Genomic DNA, 24,461 nt, shown 5'->3' on the forward strand with positions numbered 1-24,461 from the left:
AGAACTATTTACAGGAGTAGCTGCTTGTGCCTCTCCTCATCTGACATTCATTTTCTAAGCATTCTTAGGTCTTCTTTCAATTGTTCAAGCATGTCAACATCTATACTGTCTTTGAACATGCCACACCCTCTGCCTGAAGCCCTCATCCTTTCTTCTCCCTATACCAATCCCATCTTTGACATGACTGGCTCCTCATCCTTTAACTCAGCTCAAATATCTCATTTCCTGAACACCCATTTGATATCACAGTGTCCTTCATAGATTTTATCATGACATAATTTTTATTTAATTGTTTCTTATTATTTTTCTCACCACTAGACTATAAACTCTATGAGAAAAGGAATTGTCTATCTTGTTTACCATTATGTTCTCAGTATCTAGCACATGGAAAGCACTCAAAAAAGTGTGGGACGAGTGAATTATATTGAAAACTAGCTCAGTATTGCAGTGGCTCTAGGATAGGAAACTTAGCAGAATCACCTCAGGATATTATTTAAGCCAAAAATCCCAAACCCCTTCCCTAAATACACTTCACTGTCAAAGAAAAAGACATGGCTGAATAGTAGTTTAAGCCATAAAAACAGATTTTATTCAGGACTACTGCAATATAGGAAAAGAGACCTCAAAGGAGAATGGGGCTCATTTCCCAATATAGCATGGGCAAGTGGGAATTTATGGCCAAGGATCAGGGTGGGGGTCTATAAGTGAAAAATTACTAAGCAGTAAGGGGAAACCCTGGCTAAACTGCCCTAAAAGGATCTTTGCTGAAGACAGGCCTGGGTGGTCAGACAAAACCTGGCGGGGGAGGGTGTGGAGGATGGGGGACCTGATCATATATGGAGGGTGATCAGATGTCCAGGGTGTGTAATTCCTGATAAATTGACTTAGCTGGGTTCTTGCTAAAACTAGATTTTACAAGGAAGTACACAAACAGATCTAGGACAAGGTTCAGGAGCTCAACTAAAGTTTGGTCAAGCAAAAAAATCTTTGCAATACCTGGAGTCAGATGTGCCATTTTCAGGATTGGGAGAGGCTGTAGGTACACAGGTAGACTATGTGTCCCTTGTTGCCCTCCAGATTCTGGAATAGGGTGAGGAGTGTAATATAAATAATCACCATGGGAAGACCAGTGGTTGTGTGTAATTGAGAAAAGTCCTCTAGTAATTTTGATACATCATCTCCAGGCCCTTGTGAAAACCACTGCTCCAGGCATCATTCCTATGCCTTGTAATGTTACTCCCCAAATCTTTAGATGGAGCTGCTTGTCAACTCTCAGACCCCTGGATCTTTCAGCCAATCTCAGAGGGTCTCTAGGGCTCATATATGGGACACTACATATGGGCAACTATTTTTCTCACTTAAGTTTTCTTAATCTTTACATTCTTGTCCTCTACCACAGAGACATTTAATTGTTAAACATACTAAGACATTCTATTTGAAGAGGAGCTCTAATATTGATATAATGAGGAGACAAAGTTACTTTTAACAAGCCACTTAAGATTAAATGCCATCATTAATGTATAATGTCATTAGCACTATGAACCTATAATCTGGGCCCCCAAGCAAATTTTTTTTGAAAAAGCCTTTTCAAACCCAGCCCACAGATTCCCCATCACCAATCCTACATAAGTCTATACTTTTTAGTTACATTAAACAAGAAAGGAGGGATTATATAGTAGGGGTGGGGTGAGGGGGACAAGTTAAAGGGGTTTAGAGTGATGTCCTTATTCTTTTCTTTGAACTACAAATTCCTCCAATAACATTTCTTGCTTTCAGGGGAAACACCCCAGAGTGAAACGGGAAGTAGTTCTAAATGTTATCCCTAAGGGTCCTGTCTATGTAACAATTGATGATTAATGCAACTCCCTGATCTTATTTATTTAGGATTGACATGATTGGGAAGTTAAGGTACTCAAGAAGGTTAGGATTTCAACTGAAATGCTTTCTGGAAATGTGTTGGACTATGAAACTATTAAATAACTCTTTTCAGTTTTTAAAGATTAAAATGCAACACATTCAATCACAACAAAGCCTGCCATAGAAGAATTCAAATGGAAATGTGCCCCCCCCCCCAAAAATACAGTGGCACCCCAATGAGCTTATTAAAGAAAGAAGTGCTTTCTGGGAAATTTGGGAGTCCATAGAGCCTTTTCAGTTGCCCAGAGTGACATGGAGAGGAAAGACAAATCTTTGGAGTCAGAGAGATCAGAGCTGAAATCATGATCTAGGATTCGGTGACTTTAGCTAGTTCTGTTTCCTCCTAAAAAAAAAAAAAAAAGATAATAATATCTTGAAGGATTATTAGGGAGATTAGCCATGCTAACAGTAACAAGAAAAACACTGCAAAAGGCAATGTGTATGAGAATATTTTCTAACAGAATACTCTAGCTTCCCAGGAATCAGTGGAAGGACTTTATTTTTAAATTCTACTACCATGCAGATGCCTCCTCAATTTGCATTAGGAAAAAGCATCAGTTCCTCTCCTGATGCTGCTTCCTAACTGTTACTTAGTTCTGTTTAAAGCCTCAGAAAAGTGACCTCAGTTAAGCACTCAGAAACATTTAAAGGCTACTAAACTTACATTTAAGTTCTTTTATTTCTTGAGTTGAATCTGCCCCCGTTGATTTTCACTTGTTCCCCTCGAAACTATTTACTGAAATGACTATTTTTCCTTTAACTGAGAATATTTCCAAGATTATGTATTAAATAGGGGGAATAATTGGGTCTCACACCTGAAATAGCTATTTCCTTTCCTTTGGACAAATAACCCCTAAAGAGTCCTTTTTTTTTAATCAATGTGTATCTTCTAATAAAGGAGTTGTCAAAACAAAAGTCCTATTTTTTTCTAATTGCTTTTAATGTGGCTAAAGTCTGAAACAATTTATCTAGTATTGGTCTCTCTGTCAGAATTAAGGGTTCTAGCTAAAGGTTTTAATAAACAAAATGTATCAACTCCAGCCATCTTTTTATCACACACACACACACACACACACACGCACACTGCATCACTGCAATCAAAAGAAAATAGTGTACCAAAGCTTGTGTGGCAAACTCCTAATTAATGATGAAAACTCCTTGGAGCCAGGGTGCTGTTCTCCCAATAGACTGCTATTTTTAAAATATTTCTCTTTGAAAACAACAGCATGATTAATCCCACCATTCCTACTTAAATTACTTATGTAGAAACAACAGTGCACTATAAGCAATTATGAAAAACACTTTATTATGTATAATTTGTACATGCTTCAATTTGTGATGCTTGGGGTGATTTACTTTCCAGGTTGTGATGTCATCTACCAAGATTCACCAGATCTAATTTTCACCCTGCCTTGCCACCTACAAAAATACAATTATCAAAGCAAAGTTCTCCTTCTTTACTCTAAATATACACAAAGCTTTTTCAGACAGATAAAATACGAAGAGAATACTTTGCACACATATCAACACCATACAAGGCATTACCCTTCACACTAACATCTAATGTGTTCTTTTATTTGGAAACAGCAGGAAAAGAGACCCCTTTTCCTCAGAGGGAAATGCAAACTTGCTACTAAAGCCAAACTCCAGGGATGAAGGTGTGATCCTCTGGGGAACGAAGCGGGGTGAGCACTTATGGTGAAGGATGGGTGCCTCATAAGCATTTCAGAAGGAAGGAATTGCAGGAGGTTCCTCGGGGACAGTCACACAGCTTCCCAATCCTAGCTCCTTTTCGCACCGCGCACTGCTCTCCCGCGTCACACTGCAAACAACACAATGTGTAGTCACCCTGCAAGAGCATACCCATGCCCCCAACAAACACATCTCCCCATTAACACAATGTCGACCTTGTGGGAGAGGTGGATGGACCCTATTACCATTACCATGGGTCTAAGTGTAGTCAGGCCTGAAAGGCAGGAAGTCTTGTGCTTATAATTTCAATGAGAGAACATAAAAAGAAAGAAGTTTAAATTACTGAACCCCTCCTACTTTCTTTTACCTTTTGTGGAGAAGTACATTTCCTGGCTTCTTTAAATGTTCATCCAAAAGAAAAAAAAAAATCAACCAGGCCTTTTATCTAAGAAGTAAACAATGAACCTATATATTCTCACAACTCCTGCTTCCTGTGTCCACCTCCTCATCCCAAGAAGAACGGTTTAGGTGTGTGTGGGTGTGTGTGGGTGTGTGTGTTCTTCAGGGAAGGTGACCAGACCTGAATCAAGATTTTTGACCCTAGAACTTAAGATTTTAAAAACTGGCAGTGCTCTGGAAAACCAGAAGAAAGCTGGAGGAAAAAGAACTGACTGGATTTAAAGGCTCTTCCAACTCAGAGAATTTTGAGAGGTTAAAAACAAAACAAAATAAACAAACAAACCCCACCACATTTTCGGGAAATACTCCACACAGATCCAAGAGCTGATTCCTGGCACAAACTGTTCAATCCTCCAGTATGGCCAATCTACTCTTTAACCTTAGAGACCAAGGGGCAAGGGAAACAAAGGGGAGCCCACAAAATTCTGCAAACACATTATCTGAATTATTAGCGAAATTCTGGGGAGAAGGTTGTGTATAAGACTCGGGGTGGTATATTTCCTCTTTGAAAAGCATAAGGAGGGGTGACCACAAAGTCTTACCATGGGGACTTGGCCATACTTCTTTTCATAAATCGGAATACGTTTACTCTTGAGCTTCTTCAGGACTTCCTGCAGCGCTTCGATCTGCAACACACCACCCCCGGAGCCCCGAATTGCCACCTTGGCTGCGAGCCCAGCCCAGGTGCTCACTTCCAGCCCTAGTTATAAGGAACCCCGGAACCACACACTCCTCCCCGGACTCCACAAAGAGCGACATTCAAGGGATGGAAACTTGGTGAGTGCTGTCCCACGTAGTGAGCGCTGTCCCACGTACTGACCGCAGGTCCAGGAGCCGCGGAGACTCCTATTGCTCCAAAGAGTCGGGATGAGGGATTCGCTCTAAAGACTGTCTGGAGCCCGTGGGCTCGAGACGTTCTTCAGGTGACAGGGGAAGCCGGGACTTCGCGCCCATCACCCCGAGCCCTGACTCTGGGAACAGTGGTGGGGAGGCGGGTAGAGAAGGACCCGTACAAAAGAAAGGAACTCGCGGCAGCCCAGGGGAGTCTGGGGCGAGGGGATACCGACCAGCTCCTTCTCATGGGAGGCATCCTCCACTGTGGAGTAGATGTCCAGGGCTCGCGGCTGGAGCTCGGCGTCCTCCTGGGCAAGGGCGCCCAGCAGAGGTAGCAGCAGCAGCAGGGTGGCACCCAGGAAGGGAAGAAGCCGCAAGCGGGGGCTCTCCATGGTGCTGAAAAACGGCGCTGCTGGGGCACTCCGCGCTCCCGCCTTTTATAGCGAGCCAGAGTCGGGGCTCAGGAGGAAGGAGGGGGCGCGGAAGGAAGAGGGTGTGGAGGAGGGTCCGGGTCAACCGTCTGTAGGCAGCGCTTCGCCACCGCTTGACGTCAATGCCCGCCGGGCTGCAGGCGCCCCGGAACGAGGCTCTGCGCACAGATGGGCAAGAGCACGGAGAACAGGGACCCCGCGCCCCCAAGTGCTGTCAGCCCCGCGGCAAGGGACGCTCCCAAGAGGCCTGAGCTGAAGCCAAGGGGCGAGAGGTGAGGGATGGAGAGCGGGCGGGGACTCGGAAATGGAAAATGCCTTCGAGTCAAGCCACAGATAGAAGAGTCTCACCACTACCTAGCAGCGGCGGCAGCAGCAAAATCCACCTCACCACCCCTGCACTGCTTCTTATCCCAGCCCCATATGTGGCAGCAAGAAGAGGGTGTTGCCTCCAGGCAGGTATATTTGCTGAACACCTTACTGGGCACTCTGTTGGGGAGGAGAGGCACAGTACATGAAAGAAAGAAAGAAATGGCCTTCCTCACCCTGGGTTCTTTGATGGAGTCTGTGTGGTAACAAGAAAAGAAGTAAAACAGACTAATCCCAATTCAGCAGCAGTGTAGAGAGTGCAGAGAGCCAGATTCTTATTTCAGTCCTGGCTCCACCACTTACAAGCTGTGTGACTTTGGGCAAAATAAAGGATACAGCCTCGTCTTTTGTAAAACCGAAAATTTTAAATGTACCTCACAATGTTATCAGGAAAGTGGAATGAGAGATGAGGTATGTAGAACCCGTGGCCCTTAGCACAATTAGCACCAAACCTCCCTGTCCCTCTCCACTGAACTTTAATGCTACCCAGACAAGTGGCTGTGTGCAGTATCTCAGCTTTTCCTCAGGGCAAATTCAACAATTCTCAGAACCCCTCCTACCCACTACCCCTCCTGATATCTAAGAAGCCTGTCTAGAAAGAAAGTAAAAAGGGTGGAAAAATGCAATTTTCTGGTCATGGAAGTATCTCCAGAGGGCAAAAGTCAACAGTGAGCCAGGTCCTCAGTGACTTGTGAAGACACTGTGTTGTTGTTGTTTTTTTAAAGACTGGAGTTCTTAGAGCCTGAATGCAAATGAAAGTCCCTGTAGGAGAGGCAATGTTTTCCCACTTTGACCCAGAAGCTTATACCACCTGCCTGCCCACCTGGTTTCTTCCTTTACCACAGCCTCTTTCTCTCAACTGCTCCTGGATCCATCCACTCTTGTCTATCCCTGTTACTCCCACCCCATTCCTGGACAGCTGCCCAACCTACTTCATGCCTACTCCCAATCCCCACCAATCTTTTCTTGCTTTCCTCTAATCTATGTCACCTCTAGTCAGAGTGTTTTTCCCCTTAAAATACACTAATGGCTTCCCATTCTAATAAACACTGAATCTAAATTCCTTATCCTGACATACGTGATCTGTACCCCTCTTCAACCTAATGTTCTACCATTCTGCCCCAGGCCTCTCCATTCCAGGCTCAGGAGCCTTCTTTTTGGTCTTCTAAGAGGCCAAGCTCATTCCTACTGCGAGGGCTTTACACCTACCTTGCCTGGAAAGGTCTTACTTCATCTCCAAAAGATTGACTGTTTCCTGTCACTTAAATCTGAGTTTAAATGTCCTTGACCACTCCATCTAAAGTATCCACTGATTTATTCTCCCACAGATTTATTGCTTAGTAGACGATTTGGGTTATTGGGACCGTTAATACATAATATGTGTCTGGTATTTCAATTATCAAGTATTTAACAGTTACTCAAATGCACACTGGGAAGCAATTCAAGAAGTAATTCTTCCTCTAACAAATAGCACACATATTAACAGCATCAAAATATTTTCCTTTGGGGTAAATGCAACTTGAAAATTAATCTAGCACCTCCCCTAGCTCTGCCTTTCACACATACCTTTCAATTCCATACAACAAAACTTCAGTAGCAACACATATCACCATTTAAACCTTACAGACACACATTGGCACTCACTGCAGAAACCATTTCCAGGGATAAAAGTGTACTAAGCTTTAGAAGAAAAATAGTCCCAAATAAAATTTTAGCCCATCCTTCTGTAAAGATTGGGATATTCCCAATGTAATACTTTCTCTCAAACTGTGTTCTATCCAGATACAAGCAACAGCTTTTCCTTGGTGCCACTCCTATTGGAAAAATAGCTCAAAAGTTCAAGTCCTGCTGATGTTAGGTTGATGTTATCGTCTTCATGTGAGGAGGACACCACATTTAGTTGGGTTGGGAAAGGGACCCTTGGACAATCCTGTGAAGCAAGCCAAGGATATCTTGGTAATTTACATGCTGCAATACTTTTTTCACCTATGAACAGAATGACTTGATAAACTGTCTTTAGGAATCACGTGGTACAGAAAGACTCAGGCCATTTTCCAATCAAAGACAACTTAAGTAAGTTATAACAAGGAAGGGCATAAAAGTATGAGATATTCTACAGTCTTTACACCATGCCCTGTCAGGAGAATTTACATATTCTTGCTACTTTATAATGACTGCATTAGGGGAAAAAAGCCCGTCTTTTTAAAAATTGTTTTTATTTGCATTCTTTTTTATTGAAGTATAGTCAATTTATAATGTTGTGTCAATTTCTGGTGTATAGCACAATGTTTCAGTCATACATATACATATATATATTCGTTTTCATATTCTTTTTCATTAGAGGTTACTACAAGTAATTGAATACAGTTCACTGTGCTATACAGTATAAACTTGTTGTTTATCTGTTTTATATATAGTAGCTAGTATCTACAAATCTGGGACCCCCAATTCATCCCTTCCCACCCCCATCCCCCCTGGTAACCACAAGTTTGTTCTCTCTGTCTGTGAGTCTGTTTCTGTTTTGTAAATAAGGTCATTTTTGTCTTTTTTTTTTTCAGATTCCACATATAACCAATATCACATGGTATTTTTCTTTCTCCTTCTGGCTTACTTCACTTAGAATAACAATCTCCAGGTCCATCCACGTTACTGAAAAGGGCATTATTATATTTTTTATGGCTGAGTAGTATTCTAGTGGGTGTGTGTGCACGCACGCACTCATGTATACTACAACTTCTTTATCCATTCATCTGTCGATGGATATTAGCTGTGGCCTTGTCATAAATGGCCTAAAAAAGCACATCTTTCATGCCCCCCAGCAAGGAAAGTCATAATTGGATTTAATCACTATTTCTCATCTTAGAGATAGAAATGGGAGTCATGTTGCCTCGCAAAGAGAAGCAGTGACCAGTATGCGTCTGTGGAGATTTACTACAGACAAATCTGTCTTAAACACTCCTTCTAAGATAGGGTAGGAGTTCTGCTCTTTGGAACAGCTGAATAAAGGAAATCTCATCAGCAGAGAGCTGAGAAACTAGTGCCAGTAACATCTACTTTTAATGCACTGTTATCTGAGAGAAAAATTTAAAAGACTGGAAAAACTTCTTCTGACTGATGTCTATCTCTTGGAGTTCTAGAACTTTCACTATGAAAATTAAACCATTAATTGATTTGTGACTTGGCAAGAGAACAGAGTCTACACTGGTTTTGGCCTTAAAACCCTTAAAATATAGAGGCTGGTCAATATCACTAAATAATAACTCTAGAAGCCCTAAAATTGTTAAATAATGAGAAGACCACAGAGAATCAGATGCAAAAATGATGTTTTTCCCAAACGCCAGTTCCTCTCTCCCTCCTTCTTCAAATTTTGAATAATTTCGTTTCCTATATGGCCCACAATAGCACTGACCTTTTGAATTATCCTATTGCTCAAATGTCAGACTGCTTTGTTGTCCATAATCCCTTCTCATTCCTTACCCAGCCAAGTCTTGTTCAACAGTAAAAACTTCCTCAGTTTCAATTGATTTCTTAAATTCTCAAATATTTGTATTTAAGATTGTTTCTTTTTACATGTATTTGCTGCACTTTCCCCCAAGTTAAACATCACTCTGTTCTCTTTGGTACACATTTGTAATCTCTTAGATGGCACACTTTCATTTCTACATTGTCTGCTCTCCACCCTCCCTGCCTCCAGAAGACAGATTACTTTCCATTGACACTCATCTTCTGTTTACTGACTTTCAGTCCATTGCCTTTCAAAGGAACTGGTGTTCACTCTGTTCTGACTAAACATCTTTACCACTATCTAAAAGAAAATAATCTTTTAGGGAAGGACATTTGGTGTTGGTGCTAAATTGGGAGGTGTTGAAGATGCAGTAGGGAAGAATATGTGCTTTACAGACAGCCTCTGAAGGAGTAAAACAGGGGAAATTAGACAAAGCCTTCCATTATTTTTTTATGCTCTTAATTTAAAGGCTTTCAATTTCAAGGTTTTTGATTTTTAAAAATATGAATACCCAATATGTTGACAGCACTACTAAGTGACAGGAGGACTGCTAAGATAATCGAGACACAGTTTTTGCCATTGATCTTTGGGTCTCGTCATGCCCACAAATACCCATAATACAACAGCTCAGTGAAATGAGGGTCTTAATAGAGAAAAAGAAGCCCAGAGAATCAGAGATTAATTCCCTCTAAAGATAGGAAGCTTCATGAAAAAATGGCGTATGAGCTGCTGGGTCTTAGCAGGTGGTTAGAATTTCAATGATAACAAACATCCCACTCTGGGGCCTTGGGTGCAAGCAGGCTGTGTAAATGAAGTCACAGAGCAAGGACATCTGGGGCAATACTAGCTGCTCTGGGTTGCTGGTAAGTAAGCTACATGGAGAATGAGAGGTGGCAATGTGTAAAGGGAAACAAGACTGAAAAACAACAGTAGAGCAGAAATAAGCAAATCCAGAGCAGCAATAAATAGTTCTAAATTTATAGAATAGATAAATAAGATTATACTGTATAGCACAGGGAAATATATACAAGATCTTGTGGTAGCTCACAGCGAAAAAAAAAAGTGACAATGAATATATGTATGTTCATGTATAACTGAAAAATTGTGCTCTACACTGGAATCTGACACAACATTGTAAAATGACTATAACTCGATAAAAAATGAAAAAAAATAAACAAGGACCTACTTTATAGCACAGGGAACATGTTCAATTTCTCATAATGAGATGTAATGGATATATATATATGTATGTATACGTGTAACTGAATCACTTCACTGTCCACCTGAAACTAACATTGTAAACTGACTACACTTCAATAAAAAATAAGAATTAAAATTTTTAAAAAAGAAATTAATAAGAAAAAAAAAGTTCCAAATTTGAATCCCATGAACAGGAAGCAGGAGAATAGGTGAACCCAATTAATAAAATTTTCCAGTACTAACACTAAAAGCAAGTTTTTTAACCTGAAAGGTCTACCCTAAGAAAACTAGCCCACGTGAGGATATAGAGAAGAATCACTAATGAAGACATAATTGTCTCAGGACAAAGAAATCTTTCTCTGGCTTCTTTTGCACAGCATACCTGGAGTGTAGTAGATGGAGTGCCACACCTAGCCCACACTCCCTATGCCACCTTCATCCCATCTTCTCCTCTAACTTTTCTGGGTCCAGGTCTCCTAAGCTTATAGGAAGTATAGGATTAGCACTAAGGCAGCAGACTAGAGTGCACCAAGAGATGAACTAGATTACTGATACTGAGCAACATGAATCCTTCAATGGCCGCTCATTGCCTATAGTTTCTAGTTAATTTTCACAGCATGGTGTCAACGTTTCGGATAATTTGTTCCTAGCCCATATTTCCAATTTCATTTTCCTCCATTCCCAACAAGTCCTATCAGATATCTCATATTTTATTTTGCAGGCACACCATACTTATTTCTTGATTTTGCACTGAACTAGAGAAATAGACTAGGTTATACTAATAAGCAATCCAAAATCTCAGTGACTTGAAAAAAAAACAGATATATTTCTCACTCATGTCATATGTGCATCAAGGGCAGACAGAGTGGTAAGTTCATCACAGATGCTCAGGGACGCAGGCTGACACAATAGTCACCATGTCTGATGTTACCGGTTGTGTTCCAGAGGGAAAAAAGAGCTCTGGACAGTCTTGAACATACTATTTAAAGCTCTGGGCCAGAAGTGATTTTCATTTTTGTTTCCAACTCACTAGTTTGAACTAGTCACACATCTCTATCAAAGTAAGAAGGACAAAATAAGAAGTGCAGTGTTGACATGTACCTAGAATACATTAATGACTACCATGTGCTTTTTGCACCTATACCTCTGCCTCTGTCCATATCCTTCCCGTGAACCACACCTTGAACATCTAAAAAGCTCATGCTTCAAGATACATCCTACCTGGAGCCTTCCTCATTCACTGCTCCATCACACCACCAGGTTTGCCTTGTTTTGTTTCCACAGATTTTTGTACATACACTTATTAAAACACTTCACCTGCATTATACCATAGTACCCAATGTCTACCTCACTTGCTAGACAAGATCTTTGAGTACAGAGAATATATCTAATCACCTATGTATTCCCTCATCTGACAAATAGACGAGGAGAACATTAGTTGCTATGAAATGAACAATTACCTTTAGACATTAACAAGATGACCATTCAATAAAGTACACAATCTATTACAGAATGGATTCATCCAAGCAGCTCAAAAGCACTAACAATTTACTATCCATAAACACTGTTATTGCCCTTGTACGAGGGGAAAAACTGTGCCAGAGGGGGTAAACTTGTTTCATAGTAGTCAGTTTCAGAAGTAGGATTTCTGGGGTTCGGATTATGGCCTCGCTTAACATTTTTTCCAACAAGGGCATTTCAGTTGCAAAATGGAAAAATTTTCCCTAATGCAAAACTTGCTGTGTCACTAGGAAAAAGGATATTGTCTCCATGCTCTTGTTATAGACTTCCACTTCTTTGCTTTCCCCTCACATTCTCCATGGTGCAATATGGAAAGAAAATTGGAAAAGGATCACATCCTAAAAAAAATCTTGGGAAGTTTAAAACCTGTCCCTAATCACCAATCTCCACATTATAGACATAAAGAAGTGATTCCTGCGCTGGGCAGGGGTTTGGCTTAAATGGCATCTAAGGTCACTTTAAAAACCACTATTCTGAGACTCTTTTTTGCCTCCTTCAAAACTCATCGAAGTGAAGTCTATTTCTTTTGACATAAACTATAACCTCAGGAGAAACAGAATACCATCTGGCATGATCCAAAGAGGCAGGGCCTGAGGGCAAAAGTATATTTTATAGGAAGAAAGATTTTCAGCAAGTTTCTTCTTTACTTTTTAGAAGATCTCTGGCCCTGACATTACTGTGCATCAACAAAAGTTTCATCTGGTTCTAGTTTTAAGAGTACATTCATCATGTTGGCTTGGCTTACCAGCTAAGTTAGACCCCACTTCTCCTGCTCTGCAAGCTAGATGGATTGACATTCAGATCTGTTCTTCCCATCAAAATGCCTCACTAAAGCCGGCCTGGCAAGCCCTCTGAGATAGGCTAGCAATCATTCCTTAAGCTTCTCCAACATTTGTAGGAAGTCCACAGGGAACTGTGCTTACTATACAGGAAGGGGAGATTAGAGTGGGACTTAGAACAGACTGAAATCTAGAGAATGGCATGCTTGCCCAAGGTTATATGTCACGTTTTCCTCTCCTATTAAGTGATTGCTGGAAGACAGTTGTTTGAAAACCCAGTTTAACCTCAATAACAGGATTATGGACAAAGAAGGTTCTTATATTTCTATACAAAAGAAGCTTAGGGAGTTTAAGGAAGGCAATTCAATTAGAAGAGTGGTGCCAGAGGGGCATGCCTTAAAGCTGCATTTGCCAGAGTTCACTTTTTTAGGGGGAATCTTAGGGAGGTGACAATGGCGGTTATGGAGATGATAAAAAAAATCCTCAGCTTTCTTCAGTGCCCCATATTCTCTTAACTTTCCACCCTTCTCAGGAAAAGATAGTTCTTTAACAGTTCTCTCCTCTCTTAGGCTCTGGGGACCCTACACCCATTCATCTGAGGGTGTAAATGTAAGTCACTGAGCTTTGGGGGTCATTTGTTACTGAAGCATAACCTAATACTTCAGGTAGATAGACTACTGTATCCATCAACATATCTCATAGATTGTATTCATTATTTATTGCTGCATAACAAATTACCACAAAACTTAGTGGCTTAAAACAACCTATTCTTTGTTTTAAATTTTTAAAAATTTTTATTTTTCTGAGGGGGAAGGTAATTAGATTTGTTTATTTTTGGTACTGGGGATTGAACCCAGGACCTCATGCTAAACATGCACTCTACCACTTGACCTATACCTGCACCCTAAAACAACCTGTTCTTATTATGTCACCATTTCTGTGAGTCAGGAATGCGGTGTGGATTAGCTAGGTTCTCGGCTTCAGGGTCTGTCATGGGACTATAATCAAGGTATCAGCCCAGGGTCTCTCAAAAGGCTGCAATCACAAGATGTTGTCTAGGGCTGCATTTATCTCCAGGCTCAACCAGGGCAGGATCCACTTCCAAGATAACTCAGTGGTTGTTGGTAAGATTCAGTTCCTCATAGGCTGTTGGACTGAGGCTTCAGTTACTTGCTGGCTCTTGCTCAGAGGACACTGTCAGTTCTATTCAAACAGCCCTCTCCATCCAGAGCAAGCATGAGAGAAGAGCCTGAGAGAGAATGCCAGCAAAACAGCAGTCCTCGGAAAAGGCAAGAAACAGAGTCTCCTTGAGAGTATGCAGAAAGAACACAGTCTTCATTTTAGCCCAGTAAGACCCATCGTGGAATTATGATCCCCAGAACAGTAAGATATTAAATTTGTGTTATTAAAAAAAAAAAGAGCATTCATCTCTCCTAACTTAATCACCAAAGTGACATTCCATCATTTTTGCCAAATTCTATTCACTAGGTCCTGCCCACACTCAAGGGCAGGGAACTGCATAAAGCCGTGACTATCAAGAGGCAGGGATCATTGGGAACCACATTAGATACTGTCTACCACAATGACTTTGTCCAAAAAAAAATTGAATTAACAAGAATCGTGCAAGAGCCTAAGCTTGAGCGGTGAGGTGAAAAAGAGAATTGCAGTTTATAACTGGGTTCTGAAATCCAAACAGTCTAACTAAATACACTGCTTAACATATAGAAGATATAGAAGTCAAGCCAGAACTAAAATTCAAATCAGTATTATTTCCACTAGACAGAGATAAGTAAAGAATTATATAGCAATATAAGACAAATTGCATTCAACTGGAACAGAAGCTAGGTTTTCAACTGCTAATTGAATTGTCAAATAAATCATTTAGACAATGAGTGAATAAGAAGTGTAGGGAAGGCAAGCTTTTTAGGCTGGGGAAATTGAAAAGGTAGGTCATGGTACAAGCCAGGCTTTGAATGATGGAATTGTTGGAGCAGACTAGGGGAAAGTGTTCTTGGCAAGGGACTGGCCAAGCTGAGGCTTCTTCAAGGAATGCTAGTGTCATTGGGAAAAATTGCCCCAAATGATTCTGATATAACCTGACTGACAGATCCTCCCTGGTTGATGAGAACTGCTCAGGGGATCCTTGCATCATCTAGTGAGGGGTCAGGGAGTATGCTTTGCCCTACAAAGATCTCCAAGGCCAAGTCTTTTCAGGATTCCAATACACTGTCCTTATAAAACATGAACAGCTCAATAGCTGAGCCATGAGACTATACCCATTATAGATGGGTAGATTCAAGTTACTTCCATCCAGTTCAGCAGAAACTACCATGACCCCCTCATCTAAGAGGTCATGAGCACACCCCAAGGGGCTTTCCAAGAGTGGCTGATGTGCAGAGATAAACCTCCAAAACATAATAAGTAATTAAACCTTGAAGAAATACTTATTTATATTCATCTTGAGCAAACACTGTGTTCCCAATTCTGTAGGCAATAAAACTGGTAACTTAAGTAACTGGATTCAGGTCCCCAGACAAGTGGGAAGGAAGCTGGACTTAAATCCTCTGAAGAAAACTACTGTTTTCTTTCTTACACCTTCCTTCCATTTTAATATTATCAATTTGATCATTTTTTAAGGAGGTGAAAAAAAGAGGGAGCAAAAAAGAAGGAGAAAATGAAACTCAAATTCTAAAATAATTTTTAAATATGGTAAAAGACATTCCCTAATGACCAAGATCTCCCTTGCTGCCTGAAAACCAAAATTATTTTCCGTGGGAAGCTGCAAAAATGGCATGTTGAGGATCCAAGTGCAAGCTGTGACTTTCCAAATGTGAAATGGGACTGGCTCTGTTATGATGGAGACATTAATGCTGGGTAGATGGGAGAAGCCTTACAGCAAAGACCTCAGAGCAAAGATCTCAGCCTATGCCTGCCTGATGAGGAGGGTCCCTGAAGAGCCACAGTGACAAGCATTTGTAATGCTTTATACCCAAGTGCAAATGTCATTTTCTGCCATTTGCTCTCTTGGCCAGGGCAGCCTTGAATGAAGACATCGCTGATGGATATGGCCTTTGCCTAGCACCCTGCAGCAGGGGTTGGAATGGATGGAAGCTGTAGCTTTGCCCACGGCAGCCACCAGATACGCCCAGAGACCAATGTCCTTCAGTGCTTGCTAATAAAATTTCTCCTGAGGGGATAAAAAAAAGACTTCAAAAAAACCTGTCAAGTTTATTTTTTATTATTATGTTTTATTTCTGAAGCAAAGATGGTCATAAAAGATCAAGTAGCTTCTAACTATCATTATCTGTTTCCTAAGAATCTTAAGATTTGACATAAGATAGTCTTGTTGTTTGAGCATTTCAAGGAAAAACTTTGAAATAATTCTCTCTTCCTTTCTCATCTACTCTCTCCAGAATTTTATGAAATATTAGCTCTGGAGGTGGGAAGATAAAAGTCATAAAGGCCCAATTACATGTGAGTAAGTCAGGATGAGGTGAATGGGGCTAGCCCAGAGGGCTGGGAGACAAAAAATGCGGTGATCTTGATGCAAGACTTCATAAGCCCATTTCTCTGACACAGAGACCTGAAGCTGGAGTGTTACTTATGGGCAAACCTTAAGCAGAGGTTCCTAACTTGGCTGCAGGTTAGAATCACCTGGGGAGTTTTTTAAGCAATTCATCCTCAGAGACTCTGATTCAATCAGCATGGGACAGTATCCAGGTGAAGGCCATTTAAAAGTTCTGCAGGTAGAAGCCAGACTTTTCTCACTCTTTCAATGATCAGATGGCCTTCTTGGTGCCTACACACTGAACTGGCCTTTGGGTCAGTTAGCTTTGTTCTAGCCTTGGGATTGCAAACTCAGATATCTACAGGGGCCAGGAAGTAAGGTAAGGCATGAAGAGGGCCAGATACAAGGCAACAGAGAGTGGCAAAACTTCTGATTTTTTCAAAAGGAGATGGAAATTTGGATTTTTACATGAAACTTTCTGATTTTAAAATGTTGACAACTGATTTAACATGAAACTTTTTGAAGCTGCACAAGGCAGCATCCTTGGTTCCCACTCACAGCACTTCCTAAGGTGGGTCCTCAGGTGACCTGGCTATCTCTTTCTCTCCAGGATAAACTAGCAAAATTAAGGAAAGAGAGAGCAGCTTTACAAAGCTTGATTGTATGACCTGGTAAACAATGGCCCCCATCAGTATGGGGAAGAGAGGCAGGTTCTCATTTATACCCTTGTGTCTTGACATTTAATAAGACGGTGGTTACAGGGAGGGCACAGGAATATCCCCATAACCAAGATGGGGAACTCTGAGCCCAAGAGGCTTCACCAGACCTTAGAGAAGGATGTGCCACTGGGTGGCACAGGACTTCAGAAGAAACCCAACAAAAATAAGAAGGGGAATAACCGAAAGCCAAAAGATCATTGTTGAATCTTTTTGTTAAGATCACTAATCAGAAGGTATGGGATATAGGAAATAGCACAGGCACTGAAGCCAGACACTCACCCACTGCATAGCACTGGACAAACCAAACCATCCTCCAAGCCTCAGATTCCACATCCATAAAATGGGTATAAAAATATCTCCCCCATAGAGTTGCAGTGATGACATAAAATGAATATGGAGCACCCAGCACAGTGCCTGGCATACAGAATTCAGCCCATAAATTCTCAATCAGAAAAGGCAAACATTGTCATTCCTTTGGGACAGAATTAAAGCATCTCAGAACACTCACAGTTGGAGAGCTCTCCCAAACACCTAATTCTATCGAACTCCTTTTGTTTATCTGCAACAGCTGATGAATACAGGTTCCTTCCACATAACTGAACACAGGTAACAAATGCCTTCTCCCTTCGTAGCTCTCTCTTCCTTCCAGCATTTAATTAAGGGTCTAGTGATTCCTGTTGCCCTCTGAATTCCACCTGCCTTTACACGTAGCTCAGGTATATTATGTATTACTATATTACTATATCACCTGCCACTCAGCTCACCAGGGTGTGAAAATGCCAGACCTTAACAGTCTGCATATGGCCACCCGACAGAATTACCCTTAGGAAGAGAACTTTTCATCCTCTTCAGATACAGAAACATCACCCAGGAGACCAAAACGTCACCCAAGGCATTTTCTCCCAAACTCTTTCTGCAAAGCCCTATCTTGCCTCTAGCTTCCACAGCCAGTTCTGAAATCACATTTTCCATCTTGGTGGGCTCTGCATTCCACAAAGCAGCTACAGTCATGGCTCACCATCTTCCACGACATCTGTTTACATTCAATTTAATTTAAAAACATGTAGTGACTTCTATCTCCAGCCACTCTAAGGCCTTGAGGAGGTCAAGCTGAACAATACACAGCCCTTTGCCCGAGCTCCCGCAGTACTAAAATTACAGACCAAATTTGCTTAAGGGGAAGACATCTCATCAGTGGTTAGGCAGCTTTTTATTAATATTTCTCTGCTCTGTATCTCTTCACCAAGACATCCATCTCTGATTCAGATTCCCTGACCCAGAAGTGGAGTGGCTATGACTATTAACTAATATAACTGGTTCTCTTGGTAATTTTTTATTCAGGTAACATTGGTTTATAATATTATATAAGTTTCATGTGTACAACATTATATTTCCACTTCTCTGTACACTGCAGCATGTTCACCACCAAAAATTTAGTTTCCATCCATTACCATACAATTGAAACCCTTTACCTATTCTGCCCCCGTCTCCAACTCCTTCCCCTATGGTGACCACTACTCTGTTTTCCATATCTACACATTTGTTTTTGCTTGGTTTGGCTTACTCATTTATTTTGTTTTTCATATTCCATATATGAGTGAAATCAAATGGTATTTGTCTTTTTCCATCTGACTAATTCCACTAAGCATAATGCCCTCAAGGTCCATCCATGTTGTCACAGATGGCAAGATTTCATCTTTTTATGGCTGAGTAGTATTCTGTTTATAAATATATACCATATCTTCTTTATCCATTCATTCACTGATGGGAATTTAGGTTGTTTCTGTATCTTGTCTATTGTAAATAATGCTGCAATGAACATAGGGGTGCATATACCTTTTTGAATTAGCTGTTACTGATTATTTAAAATTAAGAGCTTTTATGTGCAAATAGATCTTGAAGACAATCATGATATGATACCCCAAATATGCCACTTTATCATAATGATAATTTTGGTAAGAATTGGAGCTGAAGGCAAGTAAGAATCAACAGATGCAGAAAGAGTTCTCTCCCCTCCCCTTATCTGCCTAAAAGCAGAAAATAAATTTTCCTTTGTGAAAGTGTCCCCCTCCCCCATACCAGAAGAGGAGAGTGACCCTTATTAGCGAAGATGGAGAGACAGCACCAAGGTGAGTCTACAGAAACAAAACTTACTAAAATCGCCCTTATCTTTCATTAGTTTCCTGCATATACTTCCTAGTTGCTTCCTCACAATTTACTGTCCCTTGAAGTCCAAACCCTCTTTCTTTTGTTAAGAAAGGTATATAAGCTCCAGAGACTAACTGCTTCATTGAGTTTCACTTCCTTTCTGTGAACTCCTGTGCACATAAATGTTAATTAAAATTGTGTATTTTTTCCTGTTAATCTGTCTAATTACAGTCAAATTTGCAGGCCCCCCAATCATTGAATCTAAGAGGTAGAAGAACAGATTTTCCTCCATAACAATTTCCTTCAAAGCAGATGTTCTTCGAGACAGCATACTTATACTCCAAACCTAAGCCGTGCACCCCCTTCTTGGAAGATTCATTGTAGTTTATTTAATTAACAAACAATTATTAAGCCTGTATGCATGTAGGGCTGCTGGTGGAGAATTACAAACACTTACTTGCCCTTAAGCCATGGCTAGGCTGCTGGGGGTGGGATGAGGGGACATCAAACAATTCCAGCACAGTGTGAGATGAGCTCTAAAAGAGGAAAGCACAGAATGCTCCAAACTGGAACTCGCAAGCTGTGCTTCTCGCTCCTTCAAATCCCATGCTCCAACACAGCAGCCATAGTGATCTTTTTTAAATATAAACTGAGTCTTGTTCTTCCCCTGCTTATTTTCTTTGAAGGCTTACCACTACACTTAGAAGGAATTTCTAAGTCCTTTCATGGCCTACAATATGTATAGTGATCTGGCTCCTGCTGCCCTCTCCGCCCACATTCACTGGTTCTTTGAGCATCTACTAGACTGTTGGCCTCCACTCATGTCATTTCACTCCACTCCCTTCAACCCTCACCTACTCCTGAGTGGTTTCTTCTCATCTCTGTCTTTTGCTCTGTTGTCACCTCAAAGAGTCCTTCTCCAGCCTCTTAAAATAGCTGCCCTGTGTTTTTCTTAATTACAGAATTCTATTTCCTCCAGAGCACTTATCACTATCTGAAACGGATTAACTGTTCCCTTGTTAAATGTTTATCTTCCTCCACAGACTGCAAACTCAATGAGGACGAGGATCTGGTCTGAGTGGAACAGTGCCAGGCACAGAGCATCTCGGGAATGAACAGTCCTGAATGAGGAAACGAGCGGAAGTCCGTCTTCTGGGCCGCCCCCCACCCTCCTCCCCTAACACACAGTCAGCCACCCCTCACCTGGCCATGGCCAGGCAGGTGCAGATGCTACCACACACCTGGTACATCCAGCAATATCTCAGGGCCCCTTTGCAGCTGTGTTCCTGGTTTCCTGCCCCCACACCCACCCCCAGCCCCAGCCCCAGGAAAGTGGACTAAATGAAAACAGAAGCCCTTGTCTCCACCTCCCTCCTCATCCCGCCTCCACCTCCCTCCTCATCCCACTTCCACCTCCCATGCAGATAGTTTCTCTCTCTCTCTCTCTCTCTCACTCTCTCTCCCTCTCTCCGCCTCAGTTTCTCAATCTCTCTCATGCACACACACACACAAACACACACACACACACACACACACACACACACCAGAGAAGCACACGTGCAAAGGGAGACACAAACTGCTCAACAGCATTTCCTGTGAGGTACAATTTTGGCTTTATTCTGAGATCTTAAACTCCTTGTCCCTCACTCCCAAGGTATATCCCAAAGGAGTCTATGCTGTGCCTTTGCTCTGGGGCTCCTGCAGAAACCCACCAAAAGTCAGCCTCAGGGAAGACATTGCCATTGCCACCCAGGATATCTGGTGTGACCAGAGTTTTCAATGGTGCCAGCGAGTGACTGTGAGTGCTGGGTGACATCATATATAACCTGGCACTGGACTTTGAATGTGGTACAGCACAAACTTCATCATAAGAATCAGAAAATATAGATTTGATGCCTCCAGAACAAAATGGCTAAGATCTCTTTTCCTAGGGATCAGACAGACTGAGCTGAAATGGGTGTTGATAATACCCACTGATTGCATCTCAAGGACCTAAACTAAGCCTGGGTCTTGTCGTCAGAAAGCTTATTCCTTTATAGCTGCATCTACTGGGAAAATTTTAGTTCTAAAATATATAGCATTAGAGAAATGGAAAAAACCTTTTACAATTGTATAGTGAAGAGGTGGGGGGATAATAACAATTTTTAGGATAGCATAGAGCTTACTGAAGAGCTCTGAAGAAAAGACACATTAGTGTCTTAAGGGATACACTCAATAGACTGTGACATCAGAACCCCGCCATATATGCTAATAACATGCTAACAGAGCCCTTACTCTGGGCCAGGCACTGAGCAAAGCACCTGACAGGGATTTCTCATGTAAACTGAGGATAAGGAATTATTCTACCATTTCCACAGGAGGAAACTAAGGCTCTGAGAGATTAAATAGTCACACAGCTTGTGAGCAATGAGTCTGAGCCCCTTACCACATGGCTCCACCAGTTCTCTCTGCCACTACCTCTGTGCTTTTGAACTAAGGGTCAGTGAGAAAGCCAGGGGAGGTAACCAGCTTAAAATCCACCATCCATTGCCATGTTGTCCTCTTCGTGCCCCCACCTAGGTGGCCTCATCACCAGCCACCCTAGGCAGATGGCTCTCAAGGCTGCCACTTCACTGAGGAGAGCAAAGGGCCAGAGTGCAAAAGCCTCCAGACCCTCACCTGCCACCTGCTCACACAGCCCCCAACCACCCAGATCCAACGCCCCCGCCACACAAGACACAGATGACGTGGCTTTCAGACAGTAATAGTACTCAGCATTAGTCACCACATTGCTACTGAAACTGAAAGCAATGTGCTTTTAAAAAGCTGCTCTTTCAGTCCCTATAGACAGAGCTGAACCTAATGAGTGCCCCTTAAATATAATCTAGCATATGTTTCTTCCCTGATAATTATATTATAGAATCATGATAATTCTATAATAATAATAAAATAATAATAATAATAATAAATGGCTACTGTTTACTGAGTATCTACTACGACTCATATGCTTCACATAGATATTTCTCTTAAATAACTGTATCAGGAATAATGTACACTATACTAACATTTTAACAGTTATTAATTTAATAGTTAATAGTATCTTAATAGTATAAATATACTAAAGTATTTTATTCATCCATTTTAATTCATTTGTAAAATTAACAATTTCATTCTTTCGGACTTTTTTAGCAATTACAGTTTAGAATATGGCCAGGCTCTGTAAAGATTAACTCAGTTAGTCCTCTTAACAACAGCATATTATTATCCCATTTTTTGAAGATGAGGAAACTGAGGCCCAGAGAGGGTAAGTAATTCACCCAAGGCCACACAGCAAGTAGGTAGCAGAACTGAGATTTGAACCCGAGCAATCTGATTTCAGAGTCAAAGCTTATTGCCTCTATGCTTTGCTGCTACAAATGATCCCAATGGCTAAATTCTTGAGAAAGCAAATGATAACTATGTAAGATTAAAGATTGTGAAAAAAAAAAAAAGATTAGCAGATTCAGGCAAGACTCCATCTTGTGACAGTCAGAATCACATACAATTCATAGAAACACTTTACACACTGAGTTGAGATCAAAATAAACAGTAAGTGCTTAATGTTACATACTTTAGAGATTCTAATTTTTTAAGATTAAGTAAATAAAGACTTAGAAATGCTTACAATAGTTATAAGCATTCCTAACTGTAATTTGTTAGTGTCACCATTTATAAATCACCAGGAATGGTATGTAAGGTGTTCACTGAATACTCATGCTGTCACTGGATGCTCAGCTAAAACCCACATGCAGATGAACGTTGGAGAAATTTACTTGATTAGTTAACAAACAGCAACCTGCAAGGTTTACTGGTGGGAAATAGGTCACTCAGGTAGAATACATAATACGGCCACCATCATATAGCTGGATGAGTGGTGGAGCCAGGATTTGAAGCAGATATGATGCAAAGCCCACATCCTTTCTACTCACTACACTGCCTTTCTGAAAGAATAGGATAAGAAGGGATTTCAGTTATGTTTTCCTATAAAACCTTGAATTTATGTTAAAAGCTATTCATCAAGAGGGGATAAACAAACCTAGCACTCATAAAGTATAATTTCTCTGCCATTCTCTGATCTATTTTCTATCCTCCATAAATTCTGTATCCCCAGGGTCTTTCATAAATCATATTGGTTATCATTAAAAACTATCTATTTAATTGATTGTTTTTAGTTTGAAATTCTGTGAAATAAGTTTGCTATAAGCTTGGAATCCATGTTTTACAGTATTTCCTTTTAGTTTATCATAGACTAATTAATCCTTTCTTCCTTTTTCTAAATGACTTATTTTAACCCAAAATATATAGCAACTGAAACCAAGGAAACATATCTGTGGATTCTGTTATTAATTTGTTGTCTATTGTTACTCATTGAAATCATGATCCTTATCCCAAGGGTGACAGAATAATTCCGGACAAGACACCGTCTACAGAGCAGGTAAGAGAGAAACGAGGGAAATGGTTAGACCTCAACACATTTGGGTCACACTCAAAGAACAAAATGCCTGTAAGCTGTTTTTTCTTTAAACTGTTATATTAAAAAGCACAATTTGGTTTGTTTTTGTTTGTTCGGTTTTAACTTCATCTCTGAGGCAAGTTTCTCCCCTTTCTTTGCTTCAAATAGCTAGCTAAGCCGCAGGTCATTCAAGATAACTTCCCAAATGTCAGGCACACATAGAAAAGGATAATGGCTGTAAGGTTTAAGACTCAGGCTGCTACTGACCAGGACTGACCTTCCTGGAATTGGAAGTCCAGCTGTCCCAAGCCCCCAACAACTCAAAGAAGTAAGCTTCTAGACACACCTTCAGAACTGTCATCATGGTACTCAGAGACCTGAAGAGGAAATGTAGCTAAACCTGAATTTTCAACTTTCTTTTTGAGCCTACTAAAGGCTAAGAAAGGTCTGCTTGAGGGAGAGTGTAGAGCATATCCCTGAAAATGGACTTTACAAGAGAGAATGGACAGTCTTCTCTCCTGGGTATTGAACTTCTTTCCATCAAAGCAGGATGTTCTGCTGTTGCCTCACCCCCACCCCCACAGTGAAGTTCTTTTTTCTTTTCTTCTATCTGCTCCTTTTTTCTCCTTCTCTACAATTCTTCACTAATATGACATTTTGAAATACTCCACTTCTTGTCCAAAACTTAGTCACATCATCCAGTAATTATGTGACCTCCTTGATACACAGACAACTAAATAGTTTTTGGTTCAGTGATAAGGCTTACTATGTCAGACAAAAGAAATAATGTTTTAAAACATCTTGTCCTCACAAATCATCACTCTTTCATGTCTGCAACAAATGTCTACAAAATTAAGTATTGTGTGAATAAATAAAATTAAAATTTAGTTTTCTAATAAACCCTAATTCTT

At 40.9% G+C, this 24,461-nt stretch overlaps 1 protein-coding gene and 1 long non-coding RNA gene across 2 annotated transcripts in view; both read right to left on the minus strand.

Moving 5' to 3' along the window:
* Positions 1-24,461, minus strand: part of LOC140695665 (uncharacterized) — a 202,697-nt gene that overhangs the window by 157,624 nt on the left and 20,612 nt on the right. The window lies entirely within an intron of this gene.
* Positions 3,205-5,420, minus strand: CARTPT (CART prepropeptide). Its single transcript, XM_006197563.3, has 3 exons — positions 5,136-5,420; positions 4,611-4,694; positions 3,205-3,739 (listed from the first exon to the last, which is right to left on the minus strand). The coding sequence occupies exons 1-3, from the start codon at positions 5,292-5,294 to the stop codon at positions 3,632-3,634; spliced, it is 351 nt and encodes a 116-aa protein (XP_006197625.1). The 5' UTR covers positions 5,295-5,420; the 3' UTR covers positions 3,205-3,631.

This window comes from Vicugna pacos, chromosome 3 (assembly GCF_048564905.1).
Source record: "Vicugna pacos chromosome 3, VicPac4, whole genome shotgun sequence".
Classification (NCBI taxonomy): domain Eukaryota; kingdom Metazoa; phylum Chordata; class Mammalia; order Artiodactyla; family Camelidae; genus Vicugna; species Vicugna pacos.

What these genes read in the sequence shown, in the direction of transcription:
- CARTPT (XM_006197563.3), bottom strand. Translation starts at nt 5,294, where the DNA reads ATGGAGAGCCCCCGCTTGCGGCTTCTTCCCTTCCTGGGTGCCACCCTG. An exon ending in CCTCCCATGAGAAGGAGCTG is followed by an intron (nt 4,695 to 5,135) that starts GTCGGTATCCCC and finishes GGTGTGTTGCAG; the next exon opens with ATCGAAGCGCTGCAGGAAGT. An exon ending in AGTATGGCCAAGTCCCCATG is followed by an intron (nt 3,740 to 4,610) that starts GTAAGACTTTGT and finishes TGTTGTTTGCAG; the next exon opens with TGTGACGCGGGAGAGCAGTG.